We start from the raw sequence: 26,806 nt of genomic DNA on the forward strand, positions 1-26,806 counted from the left end.
GCCATCAGTATTCACACAACGAGGATCACCTGGCGACGCACCTAGAAGAACTCACCGTATTTATCGCCTGAAGAAAGTGGTCTCCTTTTATGTTCATTTGATTTCATGAGCTGAGCAAGATGTTCGTCGTTAGACTTATTCTCTTCTTATGCCTTGCAGTGGCCGTTTTCGGACAGATATCAAGTAAGTTTAACGGTCTCTCCCCCGTTTTGGACAACAGGTTGTCGTTAAATAGTCTATTGAATGTCTTTGTCGAACAACGCATTTCAAACCAGTTTAGTTAGTCTTAAAGCTAGAATCCATAATCGGAACAATAACAAAGCGACTCCCTGCCTCTGAGGGATTGGCCTGCAGAACTCTCAAATGTATAGACTGAGCTATGGATGAAAGGACTGACCATCCATGATATCCACATTTGAGTTTAACCATGTTTTGAGGCTATACGGTGTTTGTTTACGTTTACAAAGTTCACAAACATAAATGTATAAGTCGAAAAAATGGATGTAGGCACTAAGGATTCTAGTTTTAAAGAAACGGAAAGGGGCTATAGGTTATGAGCTTGAGTTTAAAAACATTTAAAAATATATATATTAAATTCAGTAAAAGTTAGAATTCAATCATAAGACTAATGCACGGAGTTATCCTTCCATTCTCATAAATCAGGAGTAAGACTGAAGTTAATGAAAGCAGACTATCATTGGTGAAAGGCTTTAATGCTTTCAAATTGCCTCTGAAGAGTCAGCGCTCAATCTGCTGTTCAATGGTCACTTCTAACTTCCAATACTAATTTACTCACACAAATTCAAAGATATTAGTAGGCCTATAATTGTCATTGTTGAAACATCTGCATTTGCTTATTTGTCAACATTTTAGTATTTTGAATACCCTTCTGTGCATGTTTATATTGTTCAAAGTTAATATGTAATACTGTATCTCTGCAGTTGAAGACAAGCAGTAGGCTACAGTAAACATTACCTAGCTATTTTTCACAGCATCAATTTGGGGAAGAGTCCCGTGTGCCAAAGAGCATCTCTATAGTCACCTCTTATCCATAATTGGCTTGGATTGATACATGTCTAAAAGCATCCCCCCCAAGCGTTGTCTTGTGGACCAGTATGGGAGATTAAGGAGTGCTACTTGAAGGATTTCCCCCAGGAATTTTCTACTGTGATTTCATTTCCCCCAGATGGTACACTGCCATACAAATGGGTTGGGAGTTTGGTGAGCTGACCTGAAATGTATTGGCTATTGCAACATTTTTATTATAAAGACATACATAATTGTTTTGCTACTGCTGTAGGTTTACAAATAGTTTTCATCAAATCCATGCATATACAGTATTCATTTTGTAAAGGTCCAGTCTGCCTTTGCTCCTGAAGAGTCATTTGGGTGGCCCTAAGCTTTTATAGATATTTTGGCTAATTCTCAGTGTTTGCAACTGTTGCAGATGCCACACTGATTCCATGTCAGTCAGGCTGTTTAGTTCCTATATTTGAGTCTGGTCCTTACAGAGTTTGGCTGATCTGGGATTTGCTAGCATGCCAGGCTTAAGAGATGGTGCTAGCTCAACCACGTCACCATTAGATTTCTTTCCAATCGCTGAAATGCCGTTGTGTCATATTTGAACCTTTCAAATTGTTTGCCTTTGTAACAGTCGTCGTATGGAGTAGACCAAGGCGCAGCGGGTTGAGTGCTCATATTTACTTTAATTGAACACTTACAAAACAAGAACACAAACGAACAACAGTCTTGCAGGCTACACACAGCAATGCAAAAACAACTTCCCACAAAAGACAGGTGAAAAAAGGGCTACCTAAGTATGACTCCCAATCAGCAACAACGATGTACAGCTGTTCCTGATTGAGAGCCATACCAGGCCAATAAAGAAATACACAACATAGAAAAACCATAGAAATACAAAACATAGAACAATACCCAAAAACCCCGGAACACATAAAACAAACACCCCTCTTACATAAGAACATATCCCAACAAACCCTCAACCACATAAAACAAACACCCCCTGCCACGTCCTGACCAAACTACAATAACAAATAACCCCTTACTGGTCAAGACGTGACAGCCTTCACACTTTGATCCTGGTCTACAGTATTTACTACTGTATATGACGTGGTTACTCATTTTCTATGGTGGCATGCCATCTGAAACAATGTTTTTAATGTCATTGCTTGAATTACTGTGGCTCTGGAAAGTTTAATTGTGAGGAAGGATAACATAAGGAATGCAAATTTAAGTTGGTTCTTCTTCGCATCTATAAGAAAAGCCAGTTTTGAGCACCCAGTTGATCATATCAAGAAATTGCATTGAGTTGGTCATTGAAATCTTCATCCAACCTGTAAATGTCAAACTGGGATGTTCTGTCCTGAGAGGAGATGATACAGCTGTGGCCCACTGATTGCCCATCTCTCATTTTTTTGTAGTCTAGGACTGCAACCTGCACTGCTTGATGGGATAATGACTATTTCAGGAATGCGCCCCTAATCCCCCTGAGTAAGCGGGAGATGTTACCACAGTAACTCAGGAGAGCGATGGCTAGGCCCTCCATCTTCTTGTTTGGCTAAAACTCAAATGACACTGCACAGTGAAGACCCCCGAGATTCTCGCTCATTGGGATATCAAATGACTTGGCTTGATTGAGACTCAAATGACTCAGCACAGAAAATACCCTTGTTTTTTTTGCTCAGTGAGGACTCAAATGACTCGGCACAAGTGAAGAGTCCAGTGTTTCAGGGAATCCAATGTCCTGGCATAATTCCGACTCCATTGACTTAGCACAGTGAGGAATCATATTGCTTGATTCAGACTCTAATTATCTAATTCAGTCTGGAATGAGTCAATTTAAGACTACTATGGATGACTATCCTCAATTAAGGCTCTTGTGATGAGACAAATATGACCTGAGACATTTAAGCCTGCTCAGTGAACCCCCACTTGTTCGTCATGATCACTGTAGTCAACAATATAGTGTACCTTGGCCTTTTTTGTGATGGTTTCTTTCTAGAGAAATGAAAAGGCAAAGTCCATGAACTCATAAATACCTAGGCTTCTCGAACATTATGTTCATGTCATGCTGATAGGCATATATTTTCCTCGTCGTTTTGATGATCAGTTGACCTTAGATAGTGGAGTTGATTCATAGGCATTGCATTTATAACTACTCAATGACACTGATGTGTGTTGCCATTAGTGCCCTGATAGAAAGTTATTGACATGGACAAACATTTTGATTATGAGACAGGGACTCAGAAAGTTGGAATGGGACCCCACTGTGTTGATCTTCTTCATACACTTTCAGTGGGGATGTGCAGGTACGACTGTGCATGTGAAGGTCTGTGTGGGTAGGAGAGGAGAGTGTGGGGTGGGTTGCTTGGAGGTCAGATGTGAGGTTTCAATGGGGGTCTTTCAGAAACCAGTGGGATTGTGTTTCAAGTATGTCCACACACACACACTGTCTTATCGTCCCTGTCAATTAATAACGTTTTAAGTGCTCTCGGTTGCAAGTCATGACTTGATAAAAAGGCTGTTAAAGAAATGTCTCAACAAGATGGGTCAATTTTATGTCTGTAATGACAGAATGTCTGGATAATGTAGGCCTCTGACCTAGATGTAATTTTGAGTACAATACGTTCCTTGCATTCAATTCAATCATAAAACTAGAATAATTGGCATAATATGAGACAAAAACAACACGCCACGTAGAGGGATTCAAACTTGGCAAAATATTCCCTTTTAGTTAATATTCTATCCATCTGAGAGGTGGTGATAAAGGTCAGTCTGTTACTTTCTCATGGGTCTTACAATCACTAACTTAAACTCTTTTATCGTGGTTTTTGTGGTTCAACTCAGAGTTCTCAACGTTTGCGTGTTTCCCCAACCATTGTGTTGGTGGGCCGTCCCTCCTATCCGGATCAGGCTCTATGGAATAGTATTGGGTGAAAACGTGCTTTGGTGATGAAATGTCATTTCCTTAACCAAGACGTATTATTATTGATCTTCTGAATCGTTCAGTGGGGTCTTTCTCTAACGTACACTACAAAAGTATGTACAGTAGCAAGGAAAAGTATGTGAACCCTTTGGAATTACCTGGATTTCTGCATAAGTTGGTCATCAAATTTGATCCGATCTTCATCTAAGTCACAACAATAGACAAACAGTGTGCTTAAACTAATAACACACAAATTATTGTATTTTTCTTGTCTATATGTAATATATCATTTAAACATCCACAGTATAGGTTGGAAAAAGTATGTGAACCCCTAGGCTAATGACTTCTCCAAAAGTCAGGAGTCAGCTAACCTGGAGTCCAATCAATGAGACAAGATTGGAGATGTTGGTTAGTGCTGCCTTGCCCTATAAAAAACACTCACAAAATTTGACTTTGCTATTCACAAGAAGCATTGCCTGATGTGAACCGTACCTCGAACAAAAGAGATCTCAGAAGACCCAAGATTAAGAATTGTTGACTTGCATAAAGCTGGAAAGGGTTACAAAAGTATCTCTAAAAGCATTGATGTTCATCAGTCCACGGTAAGACAAATTGTCTATAAATGGAGAAAGTTCAGCACTGTTGCTACTCTCCCTAGGAGTGGCCGTCTTGCAAAGATGACTGCAAGAGCACAGCACAGAATGCTCAATGAGGTTAAGAAGAATCCTAGAGTGCCAGCTAAAGACTTACAGAAATATCTGGAACATGCTAACATCTCTGTTGGTGAGTCTACGATACGTAAAACGCTAAGTAAGAATGGTGTTCATAGGAGGACACCACGGAAGAAGCCACTGCTGTCCAAAAAAAACATTGCTGCACGTCTGAAGTTTGCAAAAGTGCACCTGGAAGTTCCACAGCACTACTGGCAAAATATTCTGTGGACAGATGAAACTACAGTTGAGTTGTTTGGAAGGAACACACAACACTATATGTGGACGAAAAAAGGCACAACACACCAACATCAACCTCGTCCCAACTGTAAAGTATTGTGGAGGGAGCATCATGGTTTGGTATCATCGACGGAAAAATGAATTACCAAGTTTATCAAGACATTTTTCAGGAGAATTTTAGGCTATCTGTCCGCCAATTGAAGCTCAACAGAAGTTGGGTGATGCAAAAGGACAACGACCCAAAACACAGAAGTAAATCAACAACAGAATGGCTTCAACAGAAGAAAATACGCCTTCTGGAGTGGCCCAGTCAGAGTCCTGACCTCAACCCGATTGAGATGCTGTGGCATGACCTCAAGAGATCAGTTCACACCAGACATCCCAAGAATATTGCTGATCTGAAACAGTTTTGTAAAGAGGAATGGTCCAAAATTCCTCCTGACCGTTGTGCAGGTCTGATCCGCAACTACAGAAAACATTTGGTTGAGGTTATTGCTGCCAAAGGAGGGTCAACCAGTTGTTAAATCCAAGGGTTCACATACTTTTCCCACCCTGCGTTGTGAATGTTTACACGGTGTGTTCAATAAAGACATGAATACGTATAATTGTTTGTGTCTTATTAGCTTAAGCAAACTGTGTTTGTCTATTGTTGTGACCTAGATGAAGATCAGATTAACTTTTATGACCAATTTATGCAGATATCCAGGTATTTCCAAAGGGTTAACATACTTTTTTTGCCACTGTAGATACCCTTTCAAACTATTTCAGCTACACCCGTTGCTGTCAGGTGTATAAAATCGAGCACACAGCCATGCAATCTCCATAGACAAGCATTGGCAGTAGAATGGCCCATACTGATGAGCTCTGTGCCTTTCAACTTGGCACCGTCATAGGATGCCACATTTCCAACAACTCAGTTCGTCAAATTTCTGCCCTGCTAGAGCTGCCCGGTCAACTGTAAGTGCTGTTATTGTTAAGTGGAAATGTCTAGGGGCAACAATGGCTCAGCGGCCACACATGCTCCCAGAACGGGACCGCCGAGTGCTGAAGCGTGTATCGTGTAAAAATTGCCTGTCCTCGGTTGCAGCACTCACTACCGAGTTCCGAATTGCCTCTGGAAGCAACGTCAGCACAATGGAAACGCCTTCTCTGAAGTGATGAATCACGCTCCACCATCTGGCAGTCCGACGGATAACGGATTAATCTGGGTTTGGCGGATGCCAGTAGAAAGCTACCTGCCTGAATGCATAGTGCCAACTGTAAAGTTTGGTGGAGGAGGAATAATGGTCTGGGGCTGTTTTTCATGTTTCTGTCTAGGCCCCTTAGTTCCAGTGAAGGGAAATCTTAACACTACAGCATAAAATGACATTCTAGACGATTCTGTGCTTCCAACTTTGTGGCAACAGTTTGGAGAAGAACCTTTTCCTGTTTCAGCATGACAATGCCCCCGTGCACAAAGCGAGGTCCATACAGAGATGGTTTGTCGATCTGTGTGGAAGAACTTGACTGGCCTGCACAGAGCCCTGACCTCAACCCCATCGAACACCTTTGGGATGAGTTGGAACGCCGACTGCGAGCCAGGCCTAATCCCCCATCCCCCATCATCAGTGCCCGACCTCACTAATGCTCTTGTGGTTGAAGGGAAGCAGGTACCCCACAGCAATGTTCCAACATCTAGTTGAAAGCCTTCCCAGTAGAGTTATAGCAGCAAAGGGGGGACCAACTCCATATTAATGCCCATGACTTTAAAATGAGATGTTCGACGAGCAAGTGTCCACGTACTTTTGGCCATGTAGTGTTATCATTAACATTATTTCCCAAAAGTCCGATTTTATAACCTAATACATCTGAAAATAAGCACTGAGCTCTGACATAGCTGTGAAGGTTTCTCCTAACAACTTTGACGATTTTACATTTTGTGGTTGTCTTTAAAGTTGTTTCCGCGGGTTTCAAAATTAGCATGACACAAGCTGAATTAAATGTAAAAGGCTTTGAAAACAAAAGCTTGGTATACGCTCAGTGCTCCGTTGACATTTCAGAGACACGCTTGTTTTTGTGAGAAATCGTAGAAAAATAAGAGGTATTTCGAATGAATATGAAAAGCGTATACTAAAATATGAAAATACTAGTCATGTTTCAAAATCAATATCCATCTTAGTTCTATTGTTTTATGTCCTGCGGATTCGAGAAGAAAGATGAGAAGTTCAACGGGAAAGTGAGCCTGTCAAGTAACCAGTAGCCAAAATTCTTGCACAGAATCCAGCCTAGCTGTTGCGATGCAATTTTCCAGATTTTTGACCAGTTTTTTTCTCTGGCCTCCATTGATTTCGTCACCATAATTCTGGCCATCCTACAAGAGTAAAAACTCCAATAACTTTTGAACGGATTATGTTAGAGGAATGAGGATTGGTCGAAAGATGCATTTTTGATTGGACATGCTAAGTGTTGTCTAACTTTGCACAATTTCCCCAAGACGATTTCCCAGAAATGAGCTATGAATCAAATCAAATGAAATCAAATGTATTTATATAGCCCTTCTTACATCAGCTGATATCTCAAAGTGCTGTACAGAAACTATATGAACTGTCTCATATACAGGTAACTGACAAAATATAGAACACACAAGTAAATTAGAGTTTTGGTGTCTCTAATGGTGTGCTGTGCATTTTCCTGCTAGTTTGGAACCACCAAGACTCTTCCTACACTTTTTCCTAACCAAACTGAGCAATCAGGGGAGAAGGGCCTTGGTCAGGGAGGTGAACAAGAACCCGATAGTTGCTCTGACAGACCTCCAGAGTTCCTCTGTGGAGATGGGAGAACCTTCCAGAAGGACAACCATCTCTGCAGCACTCCACCAATCAGGCCTTTATGGTAGAGTGGCCGACGGAAGCCACTCCTCAGTAAAGACACATAACTGCCCGCTTGGAGTTTTCCAGAAGGCACCTAAAGGACTCTCAGACCATGAGAAACAAGATTCTCTGGTCTGATGAAACCAAGATTGAGCTCTTTGGCCTGAATGGTGGCAGCATCATATTTTTCAGCGGCAGGGACTGGGAGACTAGTCAGGATCAAGGGAATGTTGAGCGGAGCAAAGTACAGAGATCCTTGATGAAAACCTGCTCCAGAGTGCTCAGGACCTCAGACTGGGGCGGAGGTTCACCTTCCAACAGGACAACGACCCTAAGCACACAGCCAAGACAACGCAGGAGTGGCTTCGGGACAAGTCTCTGAATATCATTGAGAGGCCCAGCCAGAGCCCGGACTTGAACCCGATCGAACATCTCTGGAGAGACCTGAAAATAGCTGTGCAGCGACGCTCCCCATCCAACCTAACAGAACTTGAGAGGATCTGCAGAGAAGAATGGGAGAAACTCTCCAAATACAGGTGTGCCAAGCTTGTAGCGTCATACCCAAGAAGACTCGAGGATGTAATCGCTGCCAAAGGTGCTTCAACAAAGTACTGAGTAAAGGGTCTGAATACTTTTTGTTTTATTCATAAAAACCTGTTTTTGCTTTGTCATTATGGGGTATTGTGTGTAGATTGACGAGGGACATTTTTTATTTAATCCAGTTTAGAATAAGGCTGTAACGTAACAAAATGTGGAAATAGTCAAGGGGTCAAGGGGAAAATGTGATATTTCAGTTTTTTTTATATAAACTCAGCAAAAAAAAACGTCCCTTTTTTCAGGACCCTGTCTTTCAAAGATAATTCGTAAAAATCCAAATAACTTCACAGATCTTCATGGTAAAGGGTTTAAACATTGTTTCCCATGCTTGTTCAATGATCCATAAACAATTAATGAACATGCACCTGTGGAACGGTCGTTAAGACACTAACAGCTTACAGACGGTAGGCAATTAAGATCAAAGTAATGAAAACTTAGGACACTAAAGAGGCCTTTCTACTGTCTGAAAAACACCAAAAGAACGATGCTCAGGGTCCCTGCTCATCTGCGTGAACATGCCTTAGGCATGCGTGCCCAGGAACGCACAATCCCTCCATCAGTGCTCAGACTGTCCACAATAGGCTGAGATAGGCTGGACTGAGGACTTGTAGGCGTTTATTCGCATTTATCATCGAAGGAATGAGCATTATACCGAGGCCTGTACTCTGGAGTGGGATCGATTTGGAGGTGGAGTGTCCGTCATGGTCTAGGGCGGTGTGTCACAGCATCATCGGACTGAGCTTGTTGTCATTGCAGGCAATCTCAATGCTGTGCGTTACAGGGAAGACATCCTCCTCCCTCATGTGGTACCCTTCCTGCAGGCTCATCCTGACATGACCATCCAGCATGACAATGCCACCAGCCATACTGCTCGTTCTGTGCGTGATTTCCTGCAAAACAGGAATGTCAGTGTTCTGCCATGGCCAGCGAAGAACCCGGAACTCAATCCCATTGAGCACATCTGGGACCTGTTGGATCGGAGGGTGAGGGCTAGGGCCATTCCCCCCAGAAATGTCTGGGAACTTGCAGGTACCTTGATGGTGGAAGAGTAGGGTAACATCTCACAGCAAGAACTGGCAAATCTGGTGCAGTCCATGGGGAGGAGATATACTGCAGTACTTAATGCAGCTGGTAGCCACACCAGATACTGACTGTTACTTTTGATTTTGACTTTGTTCAGGGACACATTATTCCATATCTGTGGAACTTGTTCAGTTTATGTCTCAGTTGTTGAATCTTGTTATGTTCATAGAAAGAAATATTTACACGTGTTAAGTTTGCTGAAAATAAACACAGTTGACAGTGAGAGGACGTTTATTTTTTTTCTGAGTTTACATTTGCAGAAAAAAACACTTTTATTTGTCATTATGGGGTGTTGTGTGTAGATTGAGGAAAAAAGGTCTGAATGCTTTCCGAATGCATTGTAAACGTAGTATTATTTTCTTAGCTACAGTATACATATCTCCCCGGCATATTACATCATTTATGCAGCGGCATACAAGACATTGTTGGACTCACCCTGTTGTTGTGCTCTGCTCACTTGAACAGAAAGGTGGTGCGGTGGGCCTTCGTGGGCTAATTTTGTCATCAGGCTTTGTAATCAAAGTCTGTCATTCTCTGGATTTATGGCGCTTTCAAGACACCTGGGAACTCTGAAAAAAATAAGGTTGAATCATGACGTTAGTGATCTTCAGGTCGGAGCTCTAGAAAGAGGCCCAAGTTCCCGACTTGGAATCCGAGTTGGATGACAATTCAAAATGTATTTTCCCAGTCTAAGCTTGTTTTTTTTCAAGAGTTCCCAGTTGTCTGAGATTTCCCCGTTCTGATTTTCTGGTTGTTTTGAACGCGACAGAAGTCATGACAGCATGGCCAATGTTGAATGTTTATCCTTTTAAGCTTGGAAAAGAGACCTTTAAACACAGACTTGGACCACACATCCACTCCAATGAATAGCAGGCTAGTGATTGCTTTGTTTGCAGTTAGCCACTGATACCTTCCAAACCACTCATTGTTGAATTTGCGATTTCCAACTTGTTGTGTAATGTTTATGTCCAATGGCCAATGAGCACCGACACGTTTTATCTATAATTTCTTTGTATTTTCCTGTTGCTGACCCACCACCGCAGAAAGCACTGAGTTAGGCTGAAACACCTGCATTACTCAAGAAAGCAAAAAAGAGACTGTTTGTATGCGGCTTTATTAACTCAAATATGTTTAGTTTTTTCCCATTGTTTGCAAACTGATCTGTGACACGTATTAATGCCAAAATAACATGCAAAACAGACACACCTGCACTGAACGACGGGTCGCCACTGGTCATTAAAAGGAGCTGGTAGAAGCAGTATAGGAACTTATCAGAAGTATTTAAGTGTCATGAATATTTTGCAATTTACTTCCCTAACCATTACAAAGTAGTTTCATTGTAGGGCAAATTCATGTCCCGAATTGTCTTGTGTGTTTTATGGGTGGACGTGAATCATTATATAATTTTACTGTGACACGAAAGAGGAAGAGACAGTGAAATTCAGCCCCTTTCCTGGCTGCTCACCCCCCAGTGAACACTGGTAACCAAGCGATAAATCTATTTAGCCACACAACACAAAGTACAGAGCAGGTTACCTACCTACAGTACAAATAATGGCATTGTCTACGCCTAGTAGTTATGGCCTTGGACAGTGGACTCTTGCGTATTTTATTACATTACATGCTTTTTCTCTGAGTGATACCTGTAAATATGTTTCCTCTGACAGTGTAGGCATATACAATGTAGAGTGAAACTTTAGCCAAGTGTTGCTGGCTGGATAGCTTTGTTCTCTTTCAGGGGCCCCTGTAGTTCTCTTGGGAGAGGGTTGAGCTGTATACAGTCAAGGGCTGAACCCACAAGACTCCAAATAAAGACCCTATTCTTTACTGCTGCTGTTCTGGAAGAGCATCATGGCGGACAGTGAATGAAAGGATGTGGGTGTTTGTGTCTGCATTGTCTGTGTGTAGGGGTTGGTGTCTGCTTCAGTTATGAAATATGACCGTTTAATCAGTGTCTATCTATCTTGGTGAACTTGGATCTGTCTTATCCTGCCAACTACAATTATCCAAATGAATGGCATATTATAGATTTTATCGTAGCATTAAGAAGCAATGGCTTAAGTCGCAGAGGGACCTAGCCTATACTGTATATGGGCTTAGTTTGTCATGTTAACTGTACATGCCCAATGCTGCATTTTTATTTGTTCACAGCTTGCTGTTACGTGCCCTGGATTGCACCTGAAACTTAAACATAACGCAATGTTTATCATCCCGATGGTCTTATGATCAAGGTGACACAGTCTGCTGAAGTGGACACATCCTGTGTTTGGCAACCCTGTTATTGACGTGCTATATTATGAGTTTCAGGGTTGGTGGAGGGAAAGATGGTGGGGAGGGTGGAGAACTTTTCTGAATTCCGAATTGACCTCTAGGCCCTACCCTTCGGCACTTCATGTAGATCTGAAAGGATTGGATAGGTATAAGCAATATTGTACTTTCACTTTTTCACCTTTTCCTCTGTACTTTCACCTTTTCGACCGAGTTACACCTGTCCAAGCCTTTAGCTCTACAGAAATACCTAAGGAACATGGGGTTCTTCCCACACCCCTTCTACCTGAAGTGTGCACTTGTTCAAGTGTCTACCATATTTCTTACACCAGTCCAATTCTTTGAAATCCTTGATGGGAAGTGAATGAATGGATACCGTCACCTCAGGGAGAAGGGGGGAAACCGTATTGGGCTAGGGTGGAACATAGAGGATAGGAAGACTCAATGTTTTTCCAGGGCCCATGCCAGTAGGTTGTGGGAGTCTTCCCAGCTGGGCCGATTAGAGAGGGGAGGAAGAGAGTCTGGCTGTGGCAGTACATCCTTGTTTCCATTGTGTGACAGTAAATCAAGAATGAACTGGTCTTCTCTACCAATCACAGTACCTGACCATTGACAATATTTCCTGTCAATTTCATTATATAGAATTTCTTAGAATTAAAAAGTTTTTGTAACATATTGTTATACATTAGCTACAGTAAAAATTAGTGTCAACTTTTTTTTATGGGACACAGACCTTTCCAGTCAGCCACTGAATGTTGTTTTTGCTACAGTAATTATCTTAAAGGGCAATTCCACCACTTTTCAACCTCATATTCATTATCTCCAGTACAATACCAATACCAGTGTCTACATATGTGAAAACGGCGCATTTCTACGTTTTGTAGTTAAAAATATGAAGTTAAAATGTTTTACTCATTGACATCAAAAGTAAAAACATTGATTTTCAAACAATATGAGATTTGCTGTGACACTGAAATGGATTGGTGAAAAGTGGTGCAATTGCACTTTAATATTTTTTTCAATCTATACCCTTCAGACGCTAATCCCAATTCTGAACCCCCAGCTACTGCAGCTCCCCCGACTACTGCGGCTCCCCCGACTACTGCGGCTCCCCCGTCTACAGAGGCTCCCCCGTCTACTGCGGCTCCCCCATCAACAGAGGCTCCCCCGTCTACTGCGGCTCCCCCGTCTACTGCGGCTCCCCCGTCTACAGAGGCTCCCCCGTCTACTGCGGCTCCCCCGTCTACTGCGGCTCCCCCGTCTACTGCGGCTCCCCCGTCTACTGCGGCTCCCCCGTCTACTGCGGCTCCCCCGTCTACCGAGGCTCCCCCGTCTACTGCGGCTCCCCCGTCTACTGCGGCTCCCCCGTCTACTGCGGCTCCCCCGTCTACTGCGGCTCCTCCGTCTACTGCGGCTCCCCCGTCTACTGCGGCTCCCCCGTCTACAGAGGCTCCCCCGGCTACTGACGCAACACCAACACCGGAGGCCACTACAACACCATCAAAATCAGGTAGGCTCATTAGTCATCCAGCTAACCTTCTTGTTTTTCCATGACCAGGGGTGACAAACAGCAGGCACCAATTTCAAATGGGCTGTCATGTAGGCTCGTTAAGATTTATTTTCTTTTAAAAAAAACAATTGAATGACTAAAGCCATATAGCTTGTAGAAATGATAATGGCTGATGGAAAATTATTAGCTTAGCAATCACTGAAACGAAAGCTAGACAGTCAGGGAACATTTATTGAAAGAGGAGTAATTGTTTTGCAGATTTTGACGATAAAACAAAAGCTAGAGTCATTGAGCATCAGAAATTCCAAAGACTATGGATAGAGGAGTATATTTTGCAAACTGTGACGGCAAGGCAATACAACCCATTTTCATTGCTGCCCTCTAGACATCAGTGAAGGCCCTCGGGGCGAAATGACTTAGTTGTTTAGATGACAGAATGGCAGTTCCCTAAATTGACTGGAATAGGGTATGGATTGGGTTAACACCATTATCAGACCTCGAAAAGTTATCTGGTGACATGATTAGATTTCAGGCAATTATTTCAATGCACATATACAGTGCCTTCAGAATGTATTCACGCCACTTGACTTTTTCCACATTTTGTTGTGTTACAACCTGAATTTAAAATGAATTAAATGTAGATGTTTTGTCACTTGCCTGCACACAATACCCCATAATGTAACAGTGACATTTTAAAAATGAAATGCTGAAATGTCTTGAGTCAGTAAGTATTCATCCCCTTTCATATGGCAAGCCTAAATAAGTTCAGGAGTAAAAATGTGGTTAACAAGTCATATAATAAGTTGCATGGACTCACTCTGTGCGCAATAATAGTGTTTAACATGATTTTTGAAGGACTACCTCATCTCTGTACCCCACACATACAATTTCCTGTAAGGTCAATCAGTTGAACAGTGAATTTCAAACACAGATTCAACTGCAAAGACAAGGGAGGTTTTCCAATACCTCGCAAAGATGAGCACAAATTGGTATTTTATTTTACCTTTATTTAACTAGGCAATTCCGTTAAGAACAAATTCTTATTTACAATGACGGCCTAGGAACACTGGGTTAACTGCCTTGTTCAAGGGCAGAATGACAGATTTTTAACTTGTCAGCTCGGGGATTCAATCTAGCAACCTTTGCGGTTACTGGCCCAACGCTCTAACCACTAGGCTACCTGCTGATAACAATAAAAAAAAGCTGACATTGAATATCCCTTTGAGAATGGTGAAGTTATTAATTTGGATGGTGTATCAATGCATCCAGTCACTACAAAAATACAGACACCCATCCTAACTCAGTTGCCGGAGAGGAAGGAAACTGCTAAGGGATTTCACCATGAGGCCAATGGTGACTTTTTACATTTTTTTACATTTTACATTTTACATTTTAGTCATTTAGCAGACGCTCTTATCCAGAGCGACTTACAGTAGTGAATGCATACATTTCATACAATTTCATAAAAAAAAATTTTCAATCTTTTTTATTTTATTATTATTATTTTTTTCCTGTGCTGGCCCCCCGTGGGAATCGAACCCACAACCCTGGTGTTGCAAACACCTTGCTCTACCAACTGAGCTATACAGGGAAGGCTTTTTAAAACAGAGTTTAACCGTTGTGATAGAAGAAAACTGAGGATGGATCAATAACATTGTAGTTACTCTACAATATTAACCTAATAAAAGAAGGAAGAATACAGAATAAAAAATATTCCAAAACATGCATCTTGTTTGCGACAGGGCACTAAAGTAACACTGCAAAAAATGTGTGTGTAACTTTTTGTGTAACTTTTGTCCTGAATACAAAGTGTTATGTTTGGGGCAAATCCAATCCAACACATTACTGAGTACCACTCTCCCATATTTTCAAGCATAGTGGTGGCTGCATCATGTATGCTTGTAATCGTTAATGACTGGGGAGTTTTTCAAGATAAAAAAAGAAACGGAATGTAGCTTAACACAGGCAAAATCCTAGAGGAAAACCTGGTTGAGTCTGCTTTCCACCAGACACTGGGAGATGAATTCACCTTTCAGCAGGACAATAACCTAAAACACTGTAGTTTCTTCTACAGTGATTACCCATTATGGGCATAGCCAATTCAATATTAACATCCAAAATGAGTGCCCCATTGCCAATCTCAAATGGTGATATGATATCCCACTTTGGATATTTTTTTATTTATGTGCATCATTTTCAGAGTAAGAATTTAAAAAGGTAATTAAATTTTGTACATCATTTTCAGGATTCACAGATTAATAATTGACACCTAGTGTGGTGGCAGGTAGCCTAAAGGTTAAGAGCATTGGGCCAGTAACCGAAAGGTTGCTGGTTCAAACCTCCAAGCCGACTAGATGAAAAATTGTTCTGGGGACTTGGCTGATTTCTTTTGATTTTCCCATGATGTCAAGCAAAGAGGAACTGAGTTTGAAGGTAGGCCTTGAAATACATCCACAGGTACACCTCCAATTGACTCAAATGATGTCAATTAGCCTATCAGACGCTTCTAAAGCCATGACATCATTTTCTGGAATTTTCCAAGCTGTTTAAAGGCACACTCAACTTAGTGTATGTACATTTCTGACCCACTGAAATTGTAATACAGTCAATTATAAGTGAAATAATCTGTCTGTAAACAATTGTTGGAAAAATTATTTGTGTCATGCACAAAGTAGATGTCCTAACCGACTTGCCAAAACTATAGTTTGTTAACAAGAAATTTGTGGAGTGGTTGTAAAACGAGTATTAATGACTCCAACATAAGTGTATGTAAACTTCCGACTTCAACTTTAGCTAGGTGGGACAACCACATGTCACAGGCATAGAAAGTAGATTTTTCCTCAATAACGTAGTCAGAGCTGGGGGGGGTGATCGAGGTGAGGAGGAGGATTATTTAAGGGTTTCAGTCGTTTTCGGAAGATGGGCAGGGACTCTGCTGTCCTAGCTTCAGGAGGAAGCTGGTTCCACCATTGGGGTGCCAGGACAGAGAAGAGCTTGGACTGGGCTGAGCGGGAGGGGTGGGAGGGCCAAGACACCCAAGGTGGCAGAACGGCGTGCTCGATTTGGGGTTTAGGGTTTGAGCATAGCTTGAAAGTTGGGAGGGGCAGATCCTCTTGCTGTTCCATATTTAAATCAGTAACTCATAACTCTGGCCCTCGAGTTCGGCAGTCGTGTTGGTTTTCCCTTCTGCTTTGATTCATTGATGCCACTGGTTGGCTAGGAAGTGCACACACAAGGGCTGTGTTTAGGACGTAGGAAATGCAGTAAACATTTGAAGTAAGTGGTAATGGGGCTGTTTTGAACAGCCAGTGGAGGAAAGTTATTGTTGTGGCTAACATGGCAATTGTGTACGGTGTGCTGCTGCATGACTATTGGTATTTGGGTCACATTTGAATAGCAGTGCGTGGTCACCCTGAGGACACCCTGAGCAACAGGAGCAAACGGACCTCAATGAAAGTTGAATAACTGTGTGCAACATTTTTATTATTTATTTACCCTTATTCTACCAGGTAAGTTGAATGAGAACATATCATTTTTTACAGCAACGACCTGGGCAATAGTTACAGGGCGGAGGAGAGGGGATGAATGAGACAATTGGATGCTGGGGATGATTAGGTGGCCATGATGGTATGAGGGCCAGATTGGGAATTTAGTCAAGACACCCGTTTTAATATTCCATCCGAAAAAAGGCGCCCTACGCAGGGCAATGATAACTTCACTGCCCTGGGGAATTGCGATCTCCTTTGACCAGAGGAAAGAGTGCCCCCTACTGGCCTTCCAACAACAGAGGCAAGCCAGCAGTGATTTGGAAGCAGGGTGACATGCTGCTGGCAATTTCAAGAGCACTTAAGGGAACTTAATTAGTACGTACTGTTGCAAATGTAACCAAACATTTATTTGCACAAACCTTTATTTGCAACATGTAAAAAGACAAAGTAACATGGTGACAGTCTAATATAACATGGTGACAGCTTATATATAAACCACTTATAAAATTAACTATATTAACTACACTTTTTGTTGTCCTATTTTAACTACAACTAAAATAGGAAAATGAAAAATGGATAGAACTGAACTCACCCTTGGTTTCCCTGCTAGAAATCTGTACCTCGTTGAAATGCATCAAGCCAAACCGGTTGTACGCCTCCGATTTTTATTCTTCAGGGCAATTTTGCTATTTAGTGGACAGAAAGTCTCCCCAAGACTTGCTCTGTACCATCTATTCTACACATATTATTTTGTATTAATAAATGCATCACAAAGTGCTACGTGTGTTCTGAAGAACTGTGTTTCTCTTTGATTTTAAGATCCCTGTGCCTCACACCCATGCAAAGGTGGCAGCAGCTGTCAGCCAGGCTATAACTTCCACTTCACCTGTCTCTGTCTGGCTGGCCAAAAATACTCTGAGGCTGGAGAGCTATGTGAGGAAGGTGGGTATCTCCTGTCTGCCACCACTAGTGGGTGCTACAATACCATGGATGACAGAGCGATATAGGCCTAAATAGCTCTGATTGATAGGGAGGAGAGCTTCATCATCTGCAATGAAAAGTTAGGAACTTTAGAAACTATTCTGATTTAAGACCAGTTTAGAGTGTTTTGTCCTGAGTATGGTTAAGTGTGGATAAACTGGTTCTAGATTTGTATTTAGCTTCCACGTGAAGCAATCGGATAGGCTTAGGTTTTGGCCAATAAATGGATATATTTATAAATGTATGAATACATAAATGAGAGCAACCTAGATGACAGTGGCTAGAGGAGTCAAACTCAGTTAAAGATATATTATATTAGCTATAGCATCTATACATGTATATTGGATCTCATGTACCATCTCCTCTGTGGGCTTTTTAACACAATGCTACACCCCCACCATTTTCAATAGGTGCTTATAATTCTTATTTGTCATGTGATACCACCATGTGTTGATTCTGAATTTCAGCCAAGGTCTTCCCTGGATCTCTGACCCTACCTAATCAGCCCTTTGATAAAGGCATGACCAACCCACAATCAGAAAGTTTCAACGCCACAGCTGACATGTTAATTGCTTTGGTAAAATAGATATTATACTTTTTACACTGTATGTATGTATGTCTGGCTGTAGTTCAAAATCACAACTTTTCTGCAACGTCACATAGGTCATTACCAAGCTGTTTGTGACATTTTGACAACGTGTGAGCTGGGTAACGGCTGCATTACACTTGTTTCTAAGTCCTTGGAAACTGTCCCAGTCAACCCAGGTCGTAGAAGCTGTAGAATTTCTCCCAAGCAGGTATTTTCAAAACAGTTAGTGCAGTAATTCTGAGGAGAAAATATGGGTTAACTTGATCTTCTAAGGAGCATCCATGTTGACCCGTTCAATCAGTGAACCAACATCCACTGTAGTAATATGAACATTCTCGTTTACTTACTTAATCTCACATATGAGATGAAGTTGATAAAGAAGTGCCATCTATTTGAAGCATTTTCTAATTAACGTGATGGGATACAATTTCATGTGTGTGTGGGTATCCTTCAGTCAGTATCAGCTACTGTAATGGCCTCGAAATATTCGAATAAAGATGGACCCCCATGTAAAAATACGATAACGACGACTTTAGTACAGCCCCTAGGGATTGGACCCTCTTGGTATAATGGATCAGGTTTTGGAATGGCATTCACAGTGACTAGGGTTAGGGTCCTGGTCGGGTTACCCACCTAATTAACTACATTGGTGTAGGAAGTGGTTAGTACCATTGGAAGCATGTCCCTAGCAAGTCTGGGCCACAGTACAATTTTCTGAGGCATAGCTATTTGTGGTTGTTAGTGTGCATGCATTACAACGTAATCAGAGCTATTCTCACTATATTGAAATGCCTTAGCTGCTATTCAGCTTGAATTCTACATCTCACAACTATAAAAACAAATGACATTTTCTTCGGGAAATGTACCATTTAAGTAATATTTAGCTTACCTTAGAAGTATTATGTCAGTAGTGACGTCATCTACCATGTTTACTTTGCAGGCTGACTAATACTATCTATTGAGCGATGGAATGTCCCATAAATGTATTGCTCAAATCAATTTATACAAGACATTTTTTGCCGCTATATAATCCAAAAGAAAGCTTGAGATATTTACTGGAAGCCTGAGAACATGTTTGCTGTTATCTTGCAACTTTTCAGTAGGCTACATCTTATCTTTTTCCTTTTGCTGTTCGCAATTCACAAATGATTATTTTAATTCAAATGATTAGATTCACCATGATTGAACCATACCCATCTACGACAATGTTTGTAACAAACAACAATCTCCTTTATTTAGCTGTACTAGGCTAATAATGATGAACTGTCCAGTGAAATTATATTGTGAACTAATTAGCATTTGTCTGTCCAAAATACAGATGGGGAAGGTTTTTGTGGATACACCTGGCTACATTGATTCCACAGTGCTGAATCTCAGGTCAGTGTTAATGTAGTTACTGTAGTCCCTGTTTTTACCAATAAACTATAATTTTGCATTACCACTCACGCTATAGGCTACACTACAATTTCTTTGTTGTTGGTTTGATTCTAACAAACTACCTTCATCCTTGAAGTTAATGTCTTGAATTTTTTTAACCTCATTTATTGTGTCAGTCCAGATTATTATAGTCATCATGATAATGTATCATTTTGATTTGGAGGATATCACACGCCCAAGACAACTATTGACAGAAGATTGATGCTGTTGCTATCACTACTTTCATGAGTACGTGATAGTTCCATATTGATCATAATTCTAAAAACACTGACACTAATTTGCCTCCTAGCGAAATGGTTCCAGCTCGTACCTCCTGGTCACTTAAGTCAGGTGGTGTCAACGTGATCATGGAGAACAATTTTAAACTCGACTTCAACATCGAAGAAAACGTCATCAAGGGAAAGATAGACGGTGCTATTGAAGTCTGTACCAAATCGGATCCAGGTTGTTTAGATATTCTACTTAAACAAGCAGCATACAAAGGTACGTCACCTATAGTAATAGTAACACACTATTCCCTTGATGTATAATGACTGTGGTTTAACATAAGCTAGGAGGCAATCTTGTGAGCATAGCTACAATGAATGTCAAGGGGAAGACAGAGAACCAGTGGTGGGAAAAGTACTCAATTGTCATACTTGAGTAAAAGTAAAGATAACTTAATAGAAAATGACTGACGTAAAAGTAAGTCACTGAGTAAAATACTACTTGATTAAAAGTCTAAAAGTATTTGGTTTTAAATATACTTAAGTATCAACAGTAAATGGAATTGCTAAAATGTACTTAAGTATCAAAAGTAAAAGTATAAATCATTTCAACTTCTTTATATTAAGCAAACCAGACAGCATAATTTTCTTGTTTTTATTTTATTTTATTTACGCATAGCCAGGGGCACACTCCAACACTCTGACATCATTTACAAACGTAGCGTTTGTGTTTAGTGAGTCCACCAGATCAGAGGCTGTAGGGATGACGAGGGATGTTCTCTTGATAAGTGTGTGAATTTGACCATTTTCCTGTCAAAATGTAATGAGTACTTTTGGGTGTCCGGGAAAATGTATGGAGTAGAAAGAACATTATTTTCTTTAGGAATGTAGTGAGGTAAAAGTAATAGTTGCCAAAAATATAAATAGTAAAGTAAAGTACAGATATCCCCAAAAACTACTTAAGTAGTACTTTAATAAAGTACTTTTACTTAAGTCCTTTACACCACTGCAGAGAACTAAGTATGCAATCAATCACAATCATGATGCTGTCATATGACATTGGTAGTATGATGTAACTTCACACTAGGGTAGTGATCCTCCTAAATCCTGTTGCTGGAGAGCTGTACCTGTATTTTGTTCCATGATTCAACTATTCATCTGATCTCCAACCCTTTCACTAGCTGAATCCGGTGTTTCACTGCTGAGCTACAATAAAAACCTGCAGTACTGCAGCTCTCCAGGAGCAGGATTGAGGATTATTACTCTTCTAGGAAAATATGTAAAAGAGGAGTTGAACAGTAGAAAAAGATTTTGTCACTGTAACTCCCATTGATAGACGTCTGGAGCATTCAGTAGACTAGGCAACTATTAGTTAAGGAATTGTGAACACTATCCACATTACTATGTCACTGTTTGTAATGCTTAGTCATGTCTTTTGGATGTGATGCATTCAGGCCTCCGGGGGGTAATGAAGACATGATGGGGGGGGGGGGGGGGGGGTCACATCAGGCAATTGATTGACTTGATGGAATTGATCACTATTTGCCCCAACCACAATGCTGAATGGAGGTACTTTCTTACTGTATGTAAATCCTCTCCCTGTGGCGCTGTCTATACAGAAACCAATCTGTGTGATTCGTATCGGAAACCTTGTGAGGACGTGTCAACTACTTGTCAATCTAAGAATGGTAGACCTGAATGTACCTGTCTGGACAATTACGTGAAATCGGAATACTCTACCAGAACATGCAAAGGTGAGTGGCACTGATTGTTCCTCTTACAATAGATTCTGGGGGTTTGTGTAAGAGAGGGTAAAAAGAGATTGGGGCTTGGTGGTGAGTGTGTGTGTGATAGACTTACTTTACCGTCTCTGTCTGCAGCTTGTGAAAGTGGGAAGAAAGCAGAGGACGGTGTGTGTAATGAGTAAGTACTTAAAACATTTCATCAATTTAGTAATTTTCCATCAATTCATTTACTCAGTCATATCTATTTTCACATAAACAATGTCTTTCAACTGGGAGTTTGGATACAGTGCAATGGTTAACTTGCATTTATTGTTCTCTTTCAGTTGTTCATTTGGTTATTCGGGTTTTAACTGCAATGAATGTAAGTATAACATACCATATTATGGTATGATTCTTCCTTCCAAGGATTTGACACTAGGCTGCCTCTGGCCTTCGCAATAGGTGTTGTTCTCACCTTTCATGTGGTGTTTCCTGTAATAGTGGTATTGAGTATACTGGTGTTTGCAGGTTTTTTAACATTTCTCTCTCTCCCCCCTCTCTCTTGCTCTCTCTCTCTCTTGCTCTCTGTCTCTCTGCAGCATGGAAGTTGATACTGGTAATTGTCGGCACTGTTCTTGGCGCGCTGCTACTCATCACACTAATCATGCTGCCAGTAGTTTCACGCAAGTGAGTCACACACACACACAGAGGACAACATTTACACCATAACATTTGAATCACATCAAATACAATTAAATATATACCTTCATCTTTAATCTTGTTACGATTCCACGATTGACCCTAATGGAGTATAAAATGTAGTTGTTAAATCTTATGTGTATTATCATCTTCTATAGGACGTCCAAGAAGAGCTCCTCCAAGAAGTCCTCGAAGAACACTGAGGTTCCTACCTACACCAGCCCCTATCCCACCAAGGACTTCAGGGCATCGGCCTTAACCAATGGGGGGGTGACCAATGTCAGTTCAGGTTTTGCGGGTGTACCCAAGATCCCCCGGGCCATGCCCAACAACAACAGCTGGGACCGTGGCAGCAACCTGGAGATGACGGAGAGCGGTAGCAGACAGGCACTGGTGACCAGGGGAGACAAAGGAGGGGTAAGAACCTCGGGAAGGGAGAGAGGAAGAATGAGTGAGAAAGGAGGGTGGGGAAGACACAAGAGTTAATCTGGCCAGATAACTACCAAAATATGACTTTAAGTCTAATCTCGGACATTCAGTACTAACATCTTGCGTAATTGCACCAGATGCTCGATTAAGTTCTGGGGGTAAACGTGTTAGAAAATCTACTAATGAGACTAGTGAAGTCTCCACATCTAAACCGAAATACTCTGCCAGTTTTAGGCAAGTCTATGGTCAGCATGTCCCCTGATTTATCCATATGATCAGTGACACAAAGTCAGTGTGTGGAATTCTGGGAGGGAAATGCTCATGCAAGGTTATTGCTAAATTGTCAAGTATTTAAATGTCAGTTATCATTTGATACAAGTTGGTGATGAGTGTAACCATTATATGCCCAATTACAAAAATGCCACGTCTTGGCAACGTATATCATGTCTTGAAGAAGTACCTTCATGCCCTTATGCTGTCACATGTCCTTAAGTGACAGAATTATTTAATGTAAAACGGAATAATTTTATTTGATCAACAGAGGATTTTCTTACCAATAATTTGAGGAAATGTTTAAAATGTGTTTTCTATTCTGTGTATCCATGAATTATATTAAATAATTAAAAATATGAACAAAAAGTATATTCAGAGTGAAGTATCTTAAGATGTGAAGTACTGTACATATAAAGTACCAAATAGTACAAAGAACTGGGCCATTTAATCCCAATGAAAAACTATTTATTGAAGAACATTTCAAGCACTTGCATTCAACATTAATTGTGCATTAAAGTATACAAAAAAAGTGTATTTGTATGACATTTTTTATTGGTTGTAATATGATGTCTTATCTTCTCAACCAGAACACTAGTTACAACCAGAAAATGACATCATTAAAATGTCTGGTGCCAAATCTTTCCCGCTGGGTAAAGACCAAGACCCCCAGGACTGAGACTGTCAGATACAGATGTTGTTTTGTGTTTTAGATTGGCGGCTACCAGAACCCTGATGACACAAGGAACTTCAACAACAGGAACTCCTACCAGAGCGGAGGTCAGGGCAACAACCCCTACCAGAGCGGAGGTCAGGGCAACAACCCCTACCAGAGCGGAGGTCAGGGCAACAACCCCTACCAGAGCGGAGGTCAGGGCAACAACCCCTACCAGAGCGGAGGTCAGGGCAACAACCCCTACCAGAGCGGAGGTCAGGGCAACAACCCCTACCAGAGCGGAGGTCAGGGCAACAACCCCTACCAGAGCGGAGGTCAGGGCAACAACCCCTACCAGAGCGGAGGTCAGGGTAACAACCCCTACCAGAGCCGAAGCTAGGACAACCCTTACTTTACACACGACAATGGAAGAAGAAACTGAAGACCCATTGGAACAGTCAACTAAGGATACCATTTTCTTCACAACACAAATGCTTAGAAATCAGAAAGCAATAACAATGGTTTTTAAATAGTCCTACTTGTGATTCTTCCCTATGTTCTACTCAACTTTTATGCACTGTGTATCAATCTTTTTTTTTTGTACAAGAAATGATAGTTGAGTTGCAGTGTCCATTCTGTCCAAGAGTGGGCGGTGTATCCAAGCTCCTGAAATTGATGTAGCCAAAAGGCTGTTAATGTATTGTCGCTCAGTTTTTCTTATGTTTTTTAGTATCAGTTAATCCATTCTCATGTCCTGATTGTATTGTATAACTGTAATTAATGTGTTTTCTAATATCAATCCAATACTGTATTCATGTGTGATACATGAGGGCTTAATCTGTGACTCATGCAAATCTTACATTAACATCAATGCAAGATGTTATAACATGAAAGCCCCAAGTTTCGCGTGCTAAATCATCATTACTTTATGATTGCATGGGTCTGTCATTTTAAATGTTTCTTGTTTATTCATTTGAATATGGACGAACCCAGTTAAATTGATGTTAGGGGAATTTATTGGTGTGGTTCGCCATTATCTGTTTAATCTCTTGTACATCTATGAATTTGCTGATATTCAATCAGGGTTTAGAAACAGCAAATAATGCCTTTTATCCTTAATGTGCCATCTTAATACATATTGTATATGTAATATAAATATTGTCAAATATAAATAAACAGAATGTGTGTGAAATTGTTCAATCATACATACAGTTCAGTATGATGACTTTTACACAATACATTTTGTAAATGAGACTGGCTTCTCGATGTTGGAATAAAGAAAAGGAAAATAAATCAATTTTGATTGTACAACTGCGTTTGGTTATTAATTCAGACAGACAGAGTTTGTGTGTTTCTGTACATAATGGAATTTAATAGTGAGAGTGTATCATATTGCAAATATGTAATGAGTGCTGTCAGGAAGCAGTTCTGTATTTTAAGATTAACAATTGTACACAAGCTCCACCTGAAATTGGGCTTTCGCTTTATCCCAACCGCTCCGAAAGGCATGTATAGGCTACACTTTGGAGCTTGGGGCTGCCACACTGGACCCCCGTGGAGCAGTTACTGGGGGGTCAGGTGCCTTGCTCAAGCGTGCAATGGCATCTAGGATTTTTAATAACACTTATTGTCTGCAAAGGTATGTCTGTATAATGAATAATGTCTGTAAAGGTACATGCTTACATCTTAGAAATGTGTTTAAAATTATGCTTAGGTGGAATTATTAGTATTTCTGTAAAAAATAGCCTGTGGGTACATAACCTAGGCTAGGTTTGAGGTCAGCAGGGGAGTTTGTAAAGGTTTCCAGATTTCTCCCTCCCTCTACCTTCTGACGTCTCAGATTTTATATCTATTCGTATCCCCAAATTCTTGTTTTTCCAATGTGTCTTTGTAACTATTTTTATGGTAGGTCTTTGGGAAAAAGTCACGCTTCGTCAGATTTCAGCATGATTTCAGATTGTTTTTAGATAAAAGTAACATTGCTCTCATAAAATGTAGTACCTTGAGCACTACAGATATATCAACCCAATGTTATTTGTGAGAATTGCTCCATTGTTAAATATTTTGTTGTTGACCCACTCTTTGATGGTAGTCGTGGCCAAAAGTTTTGAGAATGACACAAATATACATTTTCACAGTCTGCTGCCTCAGTTTGTATGGTGTCAATTTGCATATACTCCAGAATGTTATGAAGAGTGATCAGATGAATTGCAATTAATTGCAAAGTCCCTCTTTGCCATGCAAATGAACTGAATCCCCCAAAAACATTTCCACTGCATTTCAGCCCTGCCACAAAAGAACCAGCTGACATCATGTCAGTGATTCTCTCGTTAACACGTGTGAGTGTTGACGAGGACAAGGCTGGAGATCACTCTGTCATGCTGATTGAGTTCGAATAACAGACTGGAAGCTTCAGAAGGAGGGTGGTGCTTGGAATCATTGTTCTTCCTCTGTCAACCATGGTTACCTGCAAGGAAACACGTGCCGTCATCATTGCTTTGCACAAAAAGGGCTTTACAGGCAAGGATATTGCTGCCAGTAAGATTGCACCTAAATCAACCATTTATTGGATCATCAAGAACTTCAAGGAGAGTGGTTCAATTGTTGTGAAGAAGGCTTCAGGGCGCCCAAGAAAGTCCAGCAAGCTCCAGGACCGTCTCCTAAAGTTGATTCAGCTGCGGGATCGGGGCACCACCAGTACAGAGCTTGCTCAGGAATGGCAGCAGGCAGGTGTGAGTGCATCTGCACGCACAGTGAGGCGAAGACTTTTGGAGGATGGCCTGGTGTCAAGAAGGGCAGCAAAGAAGCCCCTTCTCTCCAGGAAAAATATCAGGGACAGACTGATATTCTGCAACAGGTACAGGGATTGGACTGCTGAGGACTGGGGTAAAGTCATTTTCTCTGATGAATCCCCTTTCCGATTGTTTGGGGCATCCAGAAAAAAGCTTGTCCGGAGAAGACAAGGTGAGCGCTACCATCAGTCCTGTGTCATGCCAACAGTAAAGCATCCTGAGACCATTCATGTGTGGGGTTGCTTCTCAGCCAAGGGAGTGGGCTCACTCACAATTTTTCCTAAGAACACAGCCATGAATTAAGAATGGTACCAACACATCCTCCGAGAGCAA

The 26,806-nt window shown here is 41.1% G+C and overlaps 1 protein-coding gene across 4 annotated transcripts; it reads left to right on the plus strand.

Moving 5' to 3' along the window:
- On the plus strand, positions 1–24,989 carry muc13b (mucin 13b, cell surface associated). Of its 4 annotated transcripts, none has more exons than XM_029712777.1 (13): positions 1–183; positions 12,757–13,203; positions 17,511–17,633; positions 18,140–18,249; positions 19,580–19,638; positions 19,988–20,181; positions 21,524–21,658; positions 21,785–21,827; positions 21,973–22,010; positions 22,228–22,315; positions 22,486–22,744; positions 23,740–24,016; positions 24,047–24,989. In XM_029712777.1, the coding sequence occupies exons 1-13, from the start codon at positions 120–122 to the stop codon at positions 24,079–24,081; spliced, it is 1,872 nt and encodes a 623-aa protein (XP_029568637.1). In that variant the 5' UTR covers positions 1–119; the 3' UTR covers positions 24,082–24,989. The 4 variants fall into 4 exon arrangements, with proteins under 4 accessions (XP_029568637.1, XP_029568630.1, XP_029568646.1 ...); XM_029712786.1 differs by having other exon boundaries at positions 2–183; positions 12,757–13,016; positions 13,143–13,203; positions 23,740–24,989; XM_029712795.1 differs by having other exon boundaries at positions 2–183; positions 12,757–12,908; positions 13,143–13,203; positions 23,740–24,989.
- Positions 24,990–26,806: the final 1,817 nt, after the last annotated feature.

This window comes from Salmo trutta, chromosome 2 (genome assembly GCF_901001165.1).
Source record: "Salmo trutta chromosome 2, fSalTru1.1, whole genome shotgun sequence".
Lineage (NCBI taxonomy): Eukaryota > Metazoa > Chordata > Actinopteri > Salmoniformes > Salmonidae > Salmo > Salmo trutta.

Bases quoted from the DNA above. Each gene is read 5' to 3' on its own strand.
- muc13b (XM_029712770.1), top strand. From the start codon at position 120: ATGTTCGTCGTTAGACTTATTCTCTTCTTATGCCTTGCAGTGGCCGTT. The intron at 22,011-22,227 runs GTAAGTATAACA...GTCTCTCTGCAG, and splicing joins GGGTTTTAACTGCAATGAAT to CATGGAAGTTGATACTGGTA. The intron at 22,745-23,739 runs GTAAGAACCTCG...TTTGTGTTTTAG, and splicing joins CCAGGGGAGACAAAGGAGGG to ATTGGCGGCTACCAGAACCC.